Source organism: Molossus molossus, unplaced genomic scaffold (genome assembly GCF_014108415.1).
Source record: "Molossus molossus isolate mMolMol1 unplaced genomic scaffold, mMolMol1.p scaffold_m16_p_13, whole genome shotgun sequence".
Lineage (NCBI taxonomy): Eukaryota > Metazoa > Chordata > Mammalia > Chiroptera > Molossidae > Molossus > Molossus molossus.
Window position 1 is genome coordinate 30,935,998 of NW_023425348.1, and position 17,569 is coordinate 30,953,566.

At 35.2% G+C, this 17,569-nt stretch overlaps 1 protein-coding gene across 2 annotated transcripts in view; it reads right to left on the reverse strand.

The window, feature by feature from the left end:
- The window catches only part of NAALAD2 (N-acetylated alpha-linked acidic dipeptidase 2), a 41,137-nt gene that overhangs the window by 10,064 nt on the left and 13,504 nt on the right, over positions 1–17,569 (reverse strand). Inside the window, exons 6-16 of one of the 2 annotated variants that reach the window (XM_036258511.1) lie at positions 17,371–17,557; positions 14,355–14,448; positions 13,059–13,157; positions 9,108–9,193; positions 8,715–8,834; positions 8,531–8,613; positions 6,400–6,463; positions 5,240–5,307; positions 3,994–4,085; positions 2,574–2,664; positions 639–903 (exon numbers count right to left, since the gene is read on the reverse strand). In XM_036258511.1, the coding sequence (XP_036114404.1) occupies positions 639–903; positions 2,574–2,664; positions 3,994–4,085; positions 5,240–5,307; positions 6,400–6,463; positions 8,531–8,613; positions 8,715–8,834; positions 9,108–9,193; positions 13,059–13,157; positions 14,355–14,448; positions 17,371–17,557 (1,249 nt within the window). The remainder of the gene's footprint in view (positions 1–638; positions 904–2,573; positions 2,665–3,993; positions 4,086–5,239; positions 5,308–6,399; positions 6,464–8,530; positions 8,614–8,714; positions 8,835–9,107; positions 9,194–13,058; positions 13,158–14,354; positions 14,449–17,370; positions 17,558–17,569) is intronic. The other variant, XM_036258512.1, reaches the window with a different exon arrangement.

Sequence of the window (17,569 nt, forward strand, 5' to 3'; positions counted from 1 at the left end):
GTGTCAACCAACTGAATCCTCACAGCAGTCTTGGAAACATTCTTTTTATCATTTTACTCCTAAGAAAACTGACATATAGAGGGGTTAAATAACTTTTCCAAGGTCACACAGTGAATAAATATTAGAGCCATGATATGAACCAAACCTAATGCTCAGTGCTACTATACTACTAATCCATATTTTATAGAATAGCAACCACAAAATGGCCAGATATACAAGGAGAGAATGCTTAAAACTGTAAAAAAAAAAAAAAATCCTCCATGTGGACAAATATTAAAAGATATGTAGTAATAATAACTATAGTAACATATGTAATGGAATTGGTTTTCTCTATTTTCTAATATTTTTATTATAATGTACTGCATTTTTATATTTTTATATCAACAAAGACACTATAAAGGTAGAGATAGAGGAGAAACCCAACATCTGTACCACTGACATAGCAAAATGGATTCAGCTTACAAATACCAGATTAAATCACAGTCTTTAAGAGATGTTCAAAGTTTTTTTTAGAAGCCAAAACTAATAAATGAGGCAGGATCAAATTATAGGATAAAATAGTATGCATTGAAGATGACAGGAAATATCTTAAACCTCTAACTTATAGATTATAAAATACCCGCTCAGTCATTTCTTACCAAATGATACTCCATGATCTTTGAGTTGTTGGTCATGTTTCTTGGATAAATGGTAGATACTTGTTGCATAGTTTTTCAAAGCTTTTGCATAGTCTTGAATATTGAAAGGAATAATTTGAGAGTCTGCAAGCTCATAAACCAGTGCCCCTCGTAATTGAGCCACAGAGAGCTGTTTTTTAAATGTGGGGTCATAAAATTTTTCTACCAATTCAAACGTCTCATAAATTGTATGGTATACCGGGTAGTTGCTGTACTTATCTGTTTTCTAAAGAAAAGGGGAGGGTGGGAGGGAAGACCAAGTAGAGACAAACATTACATATTCAAATTACAATGTTTTATGTAATCATAAAATGATTGCCTAAAACCACCAGCCATATGGCACCCTGAGTTTTATCACAATGAAGTACAAAAAAATGTAAACTCTAAAACGCTACCACCAAATGTTAAGTGATTTAAAAGTTTAGCATTCATTTTATGTAATTTGTGTATTCATTCACAATATAGCTTCTTGAAAATTTTCTTTATTGTATTTCTGATAATTAAAATTCAGGAGTTCATACTCCATTTGCAAAGCAGCACAATTTAAAATTGATTGGGAATGGTTCTGGGCAGCTAAGTATCAACATAGGTGAAGGATTATGTATGTAAGCACCTTCCCTTTCTCCCCAAACAGTGCACAACCCAATGCCATTTAGCCTGTGTCACACAATTATGCACTGCTGTTATAAACACAAATTATCACATGTTGGTATTCTCTGTAAGTATTTTTTTACTTTGTAATCTTTCTTTAGTTTTACACTATTATAAGGCTATCATTCTCACTAAAAGGAATCTCCTATCTACTATTCGATTTTTAATCTGCACTGTTTTAGTAACTAGATAACATGTTCAGAATGCTGAGAGTATAAAAGTGAACAGTAGTTGAAAGAGGTAAAAAACATACATGCATTAAGTATAATGAGTATTAGTATACAAACATATGCACTTATTTTGGGTTATTCTGGAGCATTTTTGCTTACTTTGTTCTTAGTGGTAGTCTGGCTAATCAAATTCAGAGGGGCTGTGTATTCTGTACAAGCAAGATGTTGGTATATTGTGATTAAGATTTGAAAAGTACTAAAACCTATGACAAATCTGAGTTCACTGTGGTTCATGAGATAATTGATAATCTAGGCAAGCACACATGGTACCTGATGGCATATCCAAGTGCTTGCATGTCATCAGTGTGTTAATGGCAATCGTGCAAACCATCAAAGCAGAAGAGAAACTTGCTTGTTTCCCTATTCAAGAGCCCTGCATGCAGATGTCAGGCAGTAGTGGGAATGTGAAAAGGGGCCAGTAACAAAACTATTTTCCTAGCATTCCTTATAACCAAAATATATTCTCCACCTGCACATTTTCTCCAGGAAAAGTACAGCAAAGCCTACAAGACTAGGAGAGTGAGATTTTCCAACAAAGCCTCAGTTAGGAAAAGTATGTGAACTACTTGATACTGATAACCAGCTAAGTCCCTGACCTTACTCTGTCAACTACCACTTCATTGAATAACCCTTGCAGTGAAAACTCCCCAAATAACCCAAATTACTATTTAGATTATCTACAAAGGGACAAGCAGTACAGTCTGTCTCTATCCCTGAAATTCTTCACAGGCCAATTAAATGACAATTTTTTTTTAAGTCCCCACCCAAGGATATTTTTCCATTTATCTTCAGATAGAGTGTGAGGAGGGGAGACTGGTTGCCTCCCACACAACCCCGGCCAGGGACTGAACCGCAACCGAGGTATGTACCCTTGACTGGAATCGAACCCACGACTCTTTGGTCCACAGGCTAATGCTCTAACCACTGAGCCAAACCGGCCAGGGCTAAATGACAAAATTCAAAACAAAAAAATGTGGATGAGGTACTAAGTATACAAAAGAATAAAATGGTTTACCCTGTTCTTAGTGTAACGTGCTCTGCCTGAAGCAATTCCGAGTCTCTGAAAATAAGCTTCAAAATCACTTCCAGATCCCAGCTTGTTGATTCTAGATGTAGAATATAAATAGACATACACACAGAAAAATTTATAAATAAATAATATGAAGTTAAATGGATGGGACAACAAATCCTGTCCCAAGAATAGCAAGGGGTTTGATGGCACAGTTATACCACCTACAAGACACTTTTGTGCCATCTGCTGGATATTGGTGTGAAAGACCCATAAATCTGCATTGACTACAACCAGAGTTTGGCAGTGCCACCAAAGATGGCAGCCTAGTGACTATGCTGTCTTCCATATTTTCTGCATTTATGGTATTTTGTTTAGTAGTGAAAACAAAATATGGTCCCTGACCTCAGAGAGTTGTGATCTAATAAGAAAATGTCCATGAGAAAGTCTATATTTAAGATTATGAAGAATTTAAATGTAACTTATTTAAAAATCTAAGTACAATATATTTCCCTGCATATAATTAAGAAGCCACTATATACATACATGTAATAATTTAGTGACATGGAAAAATTTTCATAATAAAGCAGAAAATAAATTATATATGCATGAAGAACATAACTACATACTTCTATTAGATGTGTTTTTTGAGATTGAGACCTTGGGTGTTTTTAAAATATTTTTTTCTATTTTGAATAAGTATGTGAAACATAATAGAAATACATTTAAACTTTTACAGACTTATCTGGAATATGGAATGAAGTCGTAAACTGCTACCATCATCTGCTGCTTTTAGAAATAGCATTGAAATACAAAACAAATATAAAATAAATTCAGGAAAGCTATTATTCTATGAATGAGATGAACTAAAAAGTAAATTAATACTTAAAATCTAAATTAACAGGTATTGCAATGAATAATTTGGTGGTTATTGATAATGCCCATTCATAAATTTAGAAGCAAATCCATTTTTTTTTGTTTGTTTATCCTCACCCGAGGATATTTTTCCATTTTTTGTACAGATAGAGTGGGAGAGAGAGAGGAAGGTAGAGAGAGAGAGAAACATCGACGTGAAGGGACACATCGAGTGGCTGCCACCCGCACGACCAACCAGGGCCGGGGACAAACTGCAACCGAAGTACGTGCCCTTAGCGGGAACCGAACCCGGGTCTCTCCGGACCGCAGGCCGTCGCTCTAACCGCTGAGCCAAACTGGCCAGGGCGCAAATCCATTTTTTTTAACCTCATCATGATCATTTGAAATTATATTGTTTATTAATGCATTTAATACATAGCTGAATGAAATTTTATACAAGAATGCAAAATAATGCCTAGTGTGGCAAAATAATTTTGACTAGAATTTTCTAAAATTAGATCTATCTGCTCTACTGTTAAATTCATAATTTATCCTGTGGTATAAAATATACCTAGGAAAGTTTGCATTTTCAGATGAAGGGTCCTTTTCCAACCAGCTTTCAAAAAGAGATTTACCCTCGAAACCATCATCAGGGCTGGAGATCTGGAAAAGATAAACCAAATATTGGGAAGTAGAGGGAGAAGCAACTAAATTTATGCCAACATAAAACCACATGTTAACATCAACTTCTGCTTCTAACTATATGTATGTTAGTATAGAAAAATATGCTTTTGGAAATAGGAAGAAAAATACCCAGCCCAAATTCTTGGTTGTTTATGAGGCCTACCTATTGGTACACATTGTATCAATAATTAATATAATATTCCTATGTGATAAGTAAGCATGTGGAAATTATTTCCATTTTGCTTTTAGACCTGCTACAGATTAACTTATTCACTAAACTAATACTGAGTGGTCTTTCTAATGAACAATTATTATAATGTACAACCTTGTTAAAGATTCATTAATTTCTCCATTAGATTCCTGAACTCCTTGGCCTATTTGTCATGCTCCATTTCTCACTGTCTTTCCACAAACACTTTGTGCCTAGGTTAAGTGAGCTACCTCCAGGAAGTGTGTTCTCTCATCCTCAACATCTTTTGAGGGAGCTATGTCCTCTGCTTAGAATGCCTTCTCCCTTACTTTCACATCCGTCCATTTTACAGCCCAAGTATTAATTATTCTGTAAACATCCCTTGACGCTTCCCAACTTCCCCAGCTACCCCAGGATTTTAGGTTATCTATTCCCTAACTGATCTCCATTATATTCCAGTAAACTGTAATTCCCCATTCGTGGGTCTGTATGCTCTAGATTACAATTTGAATTCAGTGACTTTGTCGTTTTACCATTATTGCTGCTAGAATTTATTTTATAAGGCCTGACAACTAGTAACCACTCAACAAATATCTGTTGAATGAATGACTGTGTAGCCAAGGAAATCTTTGAACCAAGGCTTTTCTATTTCAGCTCAATGTTCTTTCTGTTATATCAAAATGCCTCTGCTGGATGAAATTATATACCCTCTGCATTACAACAGTGTACACAATAAGAAATGTTATTAGAACAGAGAAACTAGTAATACTATTTTAATTGAAATGTCACATAAATAGCGTATTAGGGATTTTTTTCTCACTTGTTATTCATACAAATCCGCTATGTCTGTCACCCATTTAAAAATAAGTACCGCTAAGTTAGGAAAACCAGTATTACTCATTTATCCATTCATCAGAAAACAAAGATAGATCTACTTATATACCTCTTTTGTCAGTTTATATACCAATTGGTAAAGAAGGGGTGTACAGTCAACTCTGAGAGTATAATTGCCTGAAAAACAAAACACAGAGAATTTTAATGCTTTCAAATGAAATCCCAGTTGTGTTTAATTCTAACTTTATTTTTTAATTATAAATAATATATGATAGACTTCAAATCAAAGGCATCATTCCTCAGGAATTAAAAGTAAGTTAGAGTCCTGGCCGGGTAGCTCAGCTGGTTGGAGCATCATTCCAATATGCCTAGGTTGCAAGTTTGATTTCCGGTCAGGGCACATAACAAGAATCAACAAATGAATGCATAAATAAGAGGAACAACAAATCAATGTTTTTCTTTCTTTCTCCCTCTCCCACTCTCCCTTTCTAAAAATCAATACATGAATAATTTTTTTTTAAATAGGGTGGAAATAGTTCTTCAGGAGCAAGAGAGGCTGCAGTACACTGCACAGAAAGGGTAGGTGGACTTGGCTGCTAAGGCAGCAGCTCCCATAGTAATTGTAAGGTTCATTCTTAACACAGTATCTCCTGGGGTGGGAACGGTTGGCAAAGAAAACAGGAAACAGTAAGGCTACAGCATTCATTCCTTATTCACTCAATTAGATAGTATATAGCAAGACATTAGGGTAGAGCATGTCATTAGTAAGTGTGCTCTGACATTTATCTAGACATGATCGTAATACAGTGAAAGCCTAGGACATAAAAGTGACATGTCAGGTTCAAAAGAAAGTCTGTAGTTTGTGCTTGCTTAAAATTTGTTCCAATACAGAAAGTATTTCTTTAGTAAATATTCTGTAAAATACTTCTTCTGAAATATTTTAGCCAAATTCTTTTAATATTTGTATAGGAACAGTGTGGTTAATACAGGAGTTTTACTTTATTTTATTTTGTAATATTTTGTAATGATTTTTTTAGAGAGAGAGATAGAAACATTGATTGGCTGCCTCCTGCACGCCTCCCACTGGGGATCAAGCCATGTGCCCTGATGAAAATCAAACCGGGACCTCTCAGTCCATGGGACAGTGCTCAATCCAGTGAGCCACACTGGCTGGGCAACACTGGAGTTTTAAATAGGAATCCAAGGTAGGCAAATTGTAAATATTCTAAAGAAAGTAGGATCAATAGCTTTGTTAGGAATCAAATGTACCTTCTATCGATGAATCTGAGTTGATATAAGCAATGCTTCTTTCCTGGAGTGATTTTGCATTCTCCTATAGTTGAAGCAAAGTTATTTAATTTACAGTACTTACAATTGTGGAAATGGAAACAAAATCAGCCAATTCAGTATAAAAATGGTCTGCAAATACTTTATGAATCAAATACCTATGCCTTTGACCATGATTTCTGAAAAATGCTGATAACTGGTTGGTTAACAACAACATTAATGGAATTAAAAGAAAAGAAAAATATTATGATGCTGTATTTATTGTTCATCGCAATAGCAGGGAGCCCCGGAGGAAAAGTGTTTTCAAAGTATGGTTCCTTGATTCCATGAACCAGAATATGAAGGGGCGAGGCTCCCAGGTTCTGGGCCCCACCCCACATCTGAATAAGAATTGCCGAAAGTGGGGCCTGGAAATCTGCGTTTTCTAAAAGGTGTCCTGGCGATCCTTGCGTGCACTGACATGCACTGACGTTTCAGGCCCACTGATACTGGATACCCAAATAAATGCACCCATTTAAAAGTGGGAAATAACCAGAAAAAAAAAAAAAAGCAAGCAAATAAATTTGAAAAATAGAAAATTTTATTCTTTTTTTTTCATGAGAAGGTATGATGAAAAAAGAAAGGAGGAGAACAGAAAAACAAAATTAGAGGGAGAGAAGGACGTTAGAACAAACACAAGACTGACTGACTCCCTCTCACCCCCACCCCACACACACCCAAGAAAGACTAATGTCACACACACACACACACACACACACAGGAATATGCTGAGAGCATCCTTCTCTCTTTCTCGCTTACTACCTTAAGAACGTGTCATAAGGAAGAACATTTAAAGCTGTGAGCGGCTGTGGCACACATGAGGACTGCCCACAGGCCACATGCTAGTTGCCTCTGCTGTAGTAAATATGGGGTCAGCGCTTCTATTGTAACACTGACATCAGTAATGGGGAAGATTCCTTAATATTTAAAGTACGCTGTTGAATATGATGAAAAATCTGGTAGAAAACTAAAACTGTTGAAATTGTCTTTTAACCCATGTGTATTTAATTGAATGCACGGCATATTATTTTATATCTTAGAGTTCTTTTATCTTTATTTTAAGCTGCTAAAATTATACAGAGACATGTACTTATATATACATGTATTTACATGAAATTACATGTTTCTAAAAGTAAATGACCTTAATGAATGAAATCTTATTTGTCTAGTCCACTTTCAAAATGCATGTTTGTAATACCAATGTAATAAAACTTTGCAATATAAATGGAATCAAAAGATAGACAAGTAACTGTGTGTGTGACTTTACCCCCATACTGATTTGAATCATACTATTTTACAGTAAGGTGAGAAGAAATGAGTCAGGAGAAAAGCACTTGAAGAACCAGAGCCAATGTCAAGAAATGTATGGCATGTTTGAAACAACTCTAAAAAATCTGGACTTATCAAAGATAAACAGAATGGTGGAGGTAGACATAGTACACCTGCCTTTATAAGAATTATAAGCTTACCTTGTACATTTAAGAACTTAGAGGCTAAGGGGGAAAGATGAAAGAAGACAGCCTGGGAGACACTAAAGGATAAGGCACTAAGAGCCAGCCACAAATGAAAACCAATCCTATCTAGAGAAGAAATAAATCTCAGGAATTCTAAAGTTAAGGTGGTTAAAGTAATTATATTTGCAGAATTATCAAATACTCAACAATCAGGCACTTGTGTGAATGGTATATAATCTGTAAACATGAAATTATAATCCAAGTCAGCATAGCCTATAGACATGGTCGATAATTAACAGACCATGTTGTTTTCTTAGAAGAATTCTAAGGAAACTTCAAAAACTTGAAAATTAACTCCAGGATCTGTATGAGTTTTTAGATAAGTCAAATGACTTGTCAGAAACAGCCCACTAGTCTTGACTATTTTCTGAACTTACAGATTTTAAGAGGTGATTCTGTTTTTCCAAATTGATATGAAAGTAAAATTCTAGTTCTTAAATTCTCTTGCGTCTTCCTCCAAATTCAAACCATATTAGGTAATAGAATTTATTTGTGAACATCCTGAGATACATATATTTGTTCCCAGTTGACCAAGGAAAGAAGAACTTCGTCTTATTCACCTCAGCCCACTCTGTGGAACCCAGAAGTCCAAATTCTTCTGCATCCCAGCTGGCAAAAATGATAGTTCTCCTAGGTCTCCAGCCTGTAATCATTGTTAACATATAGTTAGGTACACCTGCCTAAAAATAAAGGAAAATTAGTGAGTCACTTTTTGTCCTCGCCTACCAAAGAAACATTGTTTACCTCTACTCATCAGTTTTCCAAAACTCTGAGCAATTTCTTGTAAAACAGCAGTCCCGGTGGTTGGGTCAATACCTCCGAACACCCAGGAATCCCGATGGCCTCCCAGAATAACATACCTGTCTAGAAAAGAATGTGTGTTCAAAAGAACTACAACTTTAAATGCCGTATAACTAGTTGTGATTTATGATTTTAAGTAAAACATCCTCTTGCTGGAGTTTCCTCCACAGGAAAAAAAATCAACACTATAAGGTAGAGTCATCTTTTAGAGTAGCACAATTTTTTTTCAAATGTAGTTTTATATCAGCCAGAAAAAATCAACTGTTGAGTAAAATGATCTACTCTTCCTCTTTTAACATTTGTAAAAATAAAGTTTTTAAAAATTCTCTGACTCACCAGGTTCCACAGATCCTCTGATAGTTCCAATTACATTGTAAATCCTTGTAATTTTATTGGTGTTATGAACATGCATTTTAACCTTCCTAGAATTTCAGAGACAATAAATTACTTCACCTAGAATATTATGTCTAAAAGCTTTCAGCATTTAATTATGAAAAAAGTCTAATAAGTACAGAAAACTGTACAACAGTTCAATGAATTCCCATATGTTCACCGCCTAAATTAAATAATTTTTATATTTTTGAACCATTTGCAAGTAGCAGGCATCATGACATGTTACTCCTAAGTACTTAAGTGTGAAACATAAAGTAAAATTTTAAAAACTGTCAATATTTTACTTTCCTCCTTCCTTTAGCTATATTGATATTTACTTAAAATTCAAAATATTCTATTATTCAACATGTCTTGGGTATTCATTCTAAGATTCTAAATATTAAATATATTCATCTCAATTACAAAAATAAGGAAGACAGCTGTTCTGCATTTAATGTGTCTTTGTATTTACATTAACTTCTGCTATTTAATACTTTTCTTCAAGATTATTGAAGTAGTGTATCAGTTCAAGAGCTAGCTGAGTGCTCCTACATGTAAGAAGCACGGAAAACCTTATTAAATAGGAATCTGGGAAGCGCTTGTTAATGTGTTCAAGACAACCATATAATGAAACGTACAGGCCATCTGTTTTTTCTGATTCATTCATGAATTACAATCAACCAAATTAGACTTCAAGAGAAAATACAATCACCCGCAGACAAAAAAAAAAAAAAAAAAAAGCATTCACATTTCATGAATCCAGAATGACATGGGAAAATGTTGAGCCTCTTTTTCACAAGGGAACAAAATAATCTGTTGGGGACGGGGCGGGGGGGCAGGCAGTGGAGATTCCAGTTTCTAACTTGTGGTTCGTTTTCTGAATAGAAAAACTAACAAGCTGTCAAAGCCTATATATTGTTAAGTGCAGATTCTGTTTTTTCCCTCCAAAAGTATATTGTGCTTCTGAATGGATATTTAATTTACATGCAATATTCAACCAAAAATGCTTTTGGGGAAAAACTTATCAATGGGTTTTTTTTGTTTTTTCATTTTAAGACACTAAAGGATTTATCTTTGCTGCTGATAAAAATTAATAGCAAAAAAAACCCAAACATTTTCAACATGTTTTTCTAAATATATCAACCTAGTATCTATTAGTTAGAAACTCAAATTCATTGATATTATGTCATTAAATGAAGAAAATTAAAAAACAAACAAAAAATCTATTTAATTTAATTAAAACATTTTTTAACAAAAATGAACAGTCTGTCTGCTCAGATTCTCAAAGGAGCTCATCCACATCTTCAATCTTTATGTCTTTCTAGTTTTCAGTATCACTGACCCCAGAAATGCCTCAATATCCACTTGTATTTTTCCGATTATCACTTCAAACTCATCATGTTCCAAACAAACTGAACTCTAGAATGTAGGTTCCACAGGGCAGGGATTTTGCCTGTTTTGTTTACTGCTGGATTCCCTAGGGTATAGTAAATGCTCAATAAATAATTTGTGAAATGAATATATACACTCCTGTAAAGAGAAGTTGAGAAAGACCTTAGTTGATCCATTAGTTGCCTCTGCCTAACATTGTCTTTAACCAGACAATTTTACAACTCTGTAGAGACAGAAATTAACTTACAGAAACATGACAGTGATGCACATAATGCACAATCTGCTAATGTACGTTAATTGACTTCCCTTCTCCAACGTGAAAGAAATCAATTTTTATGCTATTAAGTGCATTCATTTCAGCATTCCTGATGAGCTGATTTTTTTATATCAACTTTGAATTCTCCTTTGAACCAGTTTTAACACCTTTTAGGATCCCTCATTAATTAAATACATTTTGGACACATGTTCATTTTATATGGGTTTGAGAATTATGGTTTTACTTTTCTCTTTTCAATCATCTTTTACCATTTTTGGATCCCAATGAGCTGTACAATGATTTCACCTTACAGACCAGGTATGGGCAGGTTAAACCCAGACATGTCTTCTTTCAGCTCTCAGAAGTAAATCCCAAGTAGCAATAGAATCCTAACTTTGCTGACTGTATCTATAAATTTTTTTCTACTGACTGTGTTTTGTTTATGTTTCTAGTTTGCTTATGGCAGATAAGTTATTCCCCACTGGTGGCAGCAATGGCTAGGAATTTGACTTCATGTCCTGTCACTTGGTCATCTCCATAAGTGGATTATTAGATTACCAAGATCTCTTCAGAGTGAGATATGGGAGCAAATGTGATGTTTAGTAATTTTCTTAACTTGCGTATGTGTCCATCTTGAGCTCAGATCAGTTAAGGGTTCTGTGCCCATGGTGAAGGAGATCAGTTTTTTGATATCTTAAGCAGGGAATTTTCTTATTTCTGAGTTTTTTCTTGAACTGACTAAAATTATAGAACTGAAGTTACATGTTTTCGGCTTTCTCTGTGTTTGTTTCTGTTTGTAAATAAAAAATGCCTTTATCTTACATTGTGTATGATTTCCTACTTCTGGATGGTATTAATAAATTAAATAATAAAATCTCTTATATTAACAATTTAACAATTTATATAAACAATTCTAAAATTTCTATAAAGGGGGGAGGGATTGAACCTCTAATACTTTGAAAGTTCCAAAATAAAATTACAGAAACTACAAAACACTCTAAGAATCCAAGTTCACGCTGTAAAGGTAAGCTGTCAGCAAACAAGACTGATTAATAATTTTGGTTTAATAAAAACAGCCTTGCCCTGGCCGGTTTGGCTCAGCGGTTAGAGCGTCGGCCTGTGGTCCGGAGAGACCCGGGTTCGGTTCCCGCTAAGGGCACGTACCTTGGTTGCAGTTTGTCCCCGGCCCTGGTTGGGTCGTGTGGGTGGCAACCACTCGATGTGTCGCTTTCACGTCGATGTTTCTCTCTCTCTCTCTCCCACTCACTCTATCTGAACAAAATATCGAAAAATGTCCTCGGGTGAGGACAAAAAAAAAAAAAAAAAAAAAAAAAAACAGCCTTATCCTCTTTAATTTACCAGTGTCGCGTTGCCCTTTCTCTCTGCATTTCAGGAAATCAAACTACTTAAAGTCTGATCAAGCCGTGCTCTTCCGCAACTCTGTTCAAACTGATCTCTCAGGGCATTTCCTGCCTGCTCCATACAGTGGCATATTTACTCTATGATCACTCCTCCCTTACAACAGTGCTACAGTGTGTTAGTAACAATGAAAATTAGTGTATTGAGCCCTACAATAGTTAGGTGCTTGCCCGTCTGACTCAACCCACCCACAGGTAGGGATCAGTCATGCTGCCTCCCTTCTCTGTCTTACTCCTTTCCCTTAAGTTAGCCTAGTGTTTCACATGCAGAACAGTTTGAAAACGATATGGAAACCGTTTTAAAACTTGAAGTGAGCCCTGGCCAGTTTGGCTCAGTGGTTAGAGCGTTGGCCTGTGGTCCGGAGAGACCCGGGTTCGGTTCCCGCTAAGGGCACGCACCTCGGTTGCAGTTTGTCCCCAGCCCTGGTGGGTTGTGCGGGTGGCAGCCACTCGATGTGTCCCTTTCACATCGATGTTTCTCTCTCTCTCTTCCTCTCTCTCCCTCCCACTCTATCTGTACAAAAAATGGAAAAATGTCCTCGGGTGAGGATTAAAAAAATAAATAAATAAATAAAATAAAATAAATAAAAAATGAAACTTGAAGTGAAAAGGGAAGTTAAAATATTGAACCTATAACTCAAAGTCTCAATTTCTGAGACATTATGAAATGAATGTTATGATAACTCTACTGGAAGAAATTCAATACATTATTCTCTAAGTACTTCTTAAGTGATAGAAAATGGTTGATTATTCATTATAAAAAAATGAGAAAAAGAAGATAAGCAAAATATACCTGGTAGAAGAGTTATCTTGACACTTTTCCAGGCTATTAAATTAATGTAAAATTACCTGAAAGAATCATGCCCTATGAAGCCAGGCCCGATATTGTAATCCACATTAAGACTTCCCTTCCAGCTGTCATCTGGTGAAGCTGCTCCTCCCATATGGCTGTCAAAAGAAAATGAAAATGACAGAAAAAAGCTGAGCATCACCATTTCTTAAAGAAAAAAGAATGAAGTGTGATGATGAGATAGTTCATTCATATACTAACCAATACTTATTGAGCATTTACTAAGTGCCAGGTACTGTCAAGCTCCCTTCCCTTGTGGAGCTTACATTCTAATGAAAGAGCCGTAACTGAGATACAGAAGCAAAATATGAAGTCCTAGGTGGTGCTGCTCAGTGGTTAGAGGGTCAGCCCTCACACCAAAGGGTCACGGGTTCGATTCCCCTACAAGGACATGTACCTGGGTTGTAGGTTCGATCTTCAGCCCTGATGGGGGCATGTGCAGGAGGCAACCAATCGATGTGTTTCTCTCACATCAGTGTTTCCCTCCCTTTCACTTTATCTAAAATCAATAGGAAAGTACCCTTGGGTGAAGATAACAACAAAAAATTATATTTTATATATACACACACACACACACACACACATATATACACACACATATACATATATATATTTATTTAATATGTTGGTGATAAAAGCTAAGGAGAAAAAAAATAGGGGAAAAGGAAAACTTAAGCCTCCTTTTGACTTTAATTATTTATGTAGGGATGCAGTAGGTCCAAGAAATCCTAAAATGTGAAATATATGACTGTGCTAAGGAGAAATTATAAAGAAGCTGCTCATTACATAAAGCAATTATTAAATTATATTGAGACTTTTTTTATAATATAAGATTTTAAAAGGAACATTAATTGAATGTTTACCATATTCTGTATAGTTTACATGCATGACCTTGTCTATCAGGGAGAAACTATTTCTGTCCTCATTTTACAGATAAAGAAACAATCAGAGAAAAGACTGAGTAAATGATCCAAGTTCACACATCTAGCAAGTGGTGAGCATTATCATATTTTTAAATGCAAGTCAAATGCAGTACAAATAGCAAATAAGAAAATCCAACTACTTCAGAAATCTCAAATCAGTGTTTTTATCTTTGGATACAGTTTTGCTTTTGAGACTCATTTGTAGCAAAAATAGTAATGTTTTCTAGGCAGTAAACTGACTGCATTTATGGAAGTGTGCTCTGTTATTCCTACTCCAGGAGCTATTTTTATCCAAGACAAATTTTAACATAATTAGGTTACATTGGTTTTAGTGCAAAATATCTTAATCTCATATCCAACAAGAAAATATACCGTAATAATATTTCTGCATCATTATATCCAATGGGATGTACAGGGATTTGGGGCATTCCCACTCCTTCTTCAACATCCAGTCTAAAGGTGTACTCTGAAAAAACCAATTGCATAAAATGAAAACAATTGATGAATCTGAACCAGGGGCATAAAAAAAATTTTTTTATTACTATTGCAGATTTGCTATATGTTTGGCATTATATTCAAAATTAAAAGTTCCCCCTAAAATCAATTATTGTTTTACCTAAAATGGCTTATTTAATTCAACAGTAAGAAATTAAACCATTTACATTCTAATTTTAAAATCTATTATAGGTATTGTAGAGTCCCAAACTTGTTTTGACATTTCACATCATTCTCTTGAATTTTATAAGAATATTTTATTTTTAAAGGCTATCTTGAATCCTTCTTAGAGAAACTTCAGTTAATCAGATGTCTAGAAAATGTGTCACATATTCTGAAGATGATCCTTTGAGAAACTCAATAAAACTGGCAAATCAATCTCTAGCAAGAAGATCAGGAAAAAGAAGAAAAAGGACATCAATTGCTCATATCAGGAATAAAGAAAATATTACTCTAGTACCTGCAAACAAAAAATAATAAAAATATTGTGAACAATTCTATGGCCATAAATTCAATAACTTAGATGAACAATATCCTTGAAAGACACAAACTATCAAAACTCACTCAAGAATAAATAGATGACCTAAACAACCATATACCTATTAAAGAAATTGCATTTGTAGTTAAAAGCATTCCTATAAACAAAATGTATGGTCTGGATGGATCTGCTGGAGAATTCTACCAAATATTCATAGACAAAATCAAACACATTCTTATAAACTCTTGCATAAGAAAATGAAGAAGATGAGATAGTCACCAACTCATTCCATGAGGTCAACATTACTGATACCAAAATGAGACACAGATATTACAAGAAAATAAAGCTATAAGCTGATATCCCTTGTGACTAAAAACTAATATTTTAACCAAATTTTAACACAAATCCAGCAGTACACAACAATATATAAAAGGATAATGCACTGTGACCAAGTAGAGTTTACCCCAGGATGGAAAGGTTGGCTTAACATTAAAAAATCAATCAACATAACATAACAGAAGTAAATAAAAACAACTTTTGATCATTTCAATAGATGCAGTAAAAGCAGTTGACAAAATCCAATATACATTTTTAGATACATGTGTTAAGATAAAAACTCTTATCCCATTACCATAGAAATAAATTCCTCAATCTGACAAAAGAATCTACAAAAAAACATGCAAATACAAACAATATACTTAACAGAGAAAGACTTTTCCTTGGGGCAGGAACAAGGCAAGAATATCTGCTCTAACAACTCTTTTCAACTAAGTACTGGAGGTACCAGCCAGTGCAATATAACATTAAAAATAAAAGGCATCTAGATTAGAAACAAACAAAATGTTTTTATTTGCAGGTGACATGGTCATCTATGTAAAAACTCTGATGGAATCTACAAAAGCCTAGTAGTACTTGAATTTAGTAAGTTTTCAGGATTCAATATAATCATATTTCTATTTATTAGGACTGCAGTTGGAACTTGAAATTTAAAATGTAATTTAAGATGGTATAAAATGCCTGACTGGTGTGGCTCAGTGGACTGAGCATCCGCCCATGAACAGAGGTCCTGGTTCAATTCCAGGTCAGGGCCCACGCCCAGGTTGCGGGCTTGATCCCCAGTAGGGGGAATGCAGGAAGCAGCCAATTGATGTTTCTAATTCTCCCTCTCTCTCAAAGAAAAAAAATAAAAATCAATAAAAGCATTTTTAAAAGATTGTATAAAATTATGAAATGCTTATGGATAAATATGAAAATAGATATGCATGATCTGTACAGTGAAACTTTAAATATGCTGGGAGAAATTAAACAACACCTAAGTAAATACAGAATTGTACCATGTTCAGTGATCTCAAGATTCAAATTTTTTTTTTTTTTAAGATATCAATACTCCCCAAACTGACCTATGGATTTAAGTCCATCTCTTTCAAACTCCCAGGAGGCTTTTTGGTGGGAATTAGTAAGCTGGTTCTAAAATTCAAATGGAATTGACCTAGAAGAGTCCCAAAAACTTTGAAAAAAGAAATGCAACTTAGAGGACTCACATTTCTGTCAGATATAACATAAAAAAGATGTAGCATGCCAAGTGTTGGCAAGGATGCAGCAACTGGAGCACTCACTCACTGCTGCTGGGATGTAAAATCGTACAGCCACTTTGGAAAACAACTTAAAATTTTCTTAAAAAGTTAAACACACCTCTCTCCCATTACCCAGCCATTCCATTCCTATGTACTTCCTCAAGAGAAATGAAAGCATACAAAGAGACATGTACACAACCCTTCAGAGCAGCTTTATGTTTAATAGCTCCAAAATGGAAAGCAATCCAAATTTTCATCAAGCAAGTGACTAAACAAACAAGTATATCTATTCAAAAGTGGACTGAATTATTGACACATATCAATATGGATGGACCTCAAAATAATTATGCTGACAGGAAGCAGATCAGTGTCTGTGTAGGGAGCACAGGGAGGGGTTCATAGGGAGCCATTAGAAAGAGATGAGAGGAAAAATGTGGGTTATGGATACATTTATATCTTGATTGTGGAGATGGTTACACAGATGTCACAACTTTTCACATTTTACATATTAAATAACAAACTCATTTCTAAAAATAGACATGTATAATCTAGAGAAGGATAAAATCACTAGGCGATTCAGAAACCCTATGTTCTAGTTTGGGAAGAGCAGTATTACTTTGGATATGAGGATCTGTGCTTCTGAACCCCCACTCTATCAAAGGCAGAGAAAGAAGTGAACTGACCTTAATAATAAAGGGGAAAGTCTCTGAATTCCTAACAGCAGCAATCCAAAATCTCAATGTTATTAATGTTATTCTATAGATGCTTGCTCTTATGCCTCCTATAAGGGCAAAAACTATTTTTGCAAAAATGGATAGACAATGACAGGCTCATCCTTTACCTTTAGCTGGGTAGCCTGGAGTGAGCGGGTCACCAGCACCATTCAAATTTAACACGTTCCCTCTCTGGGCTGCAGTTCCAGGAAGGTTCCATCCTTCGGGATATGACTGTACGTCAGGGGCAGAGTAGTCAGCGGGATCTGAGTACAAGATGATCCCTATGGCTCCTGCGGACACGGCATTGTTAACCTGCAGTCCAAA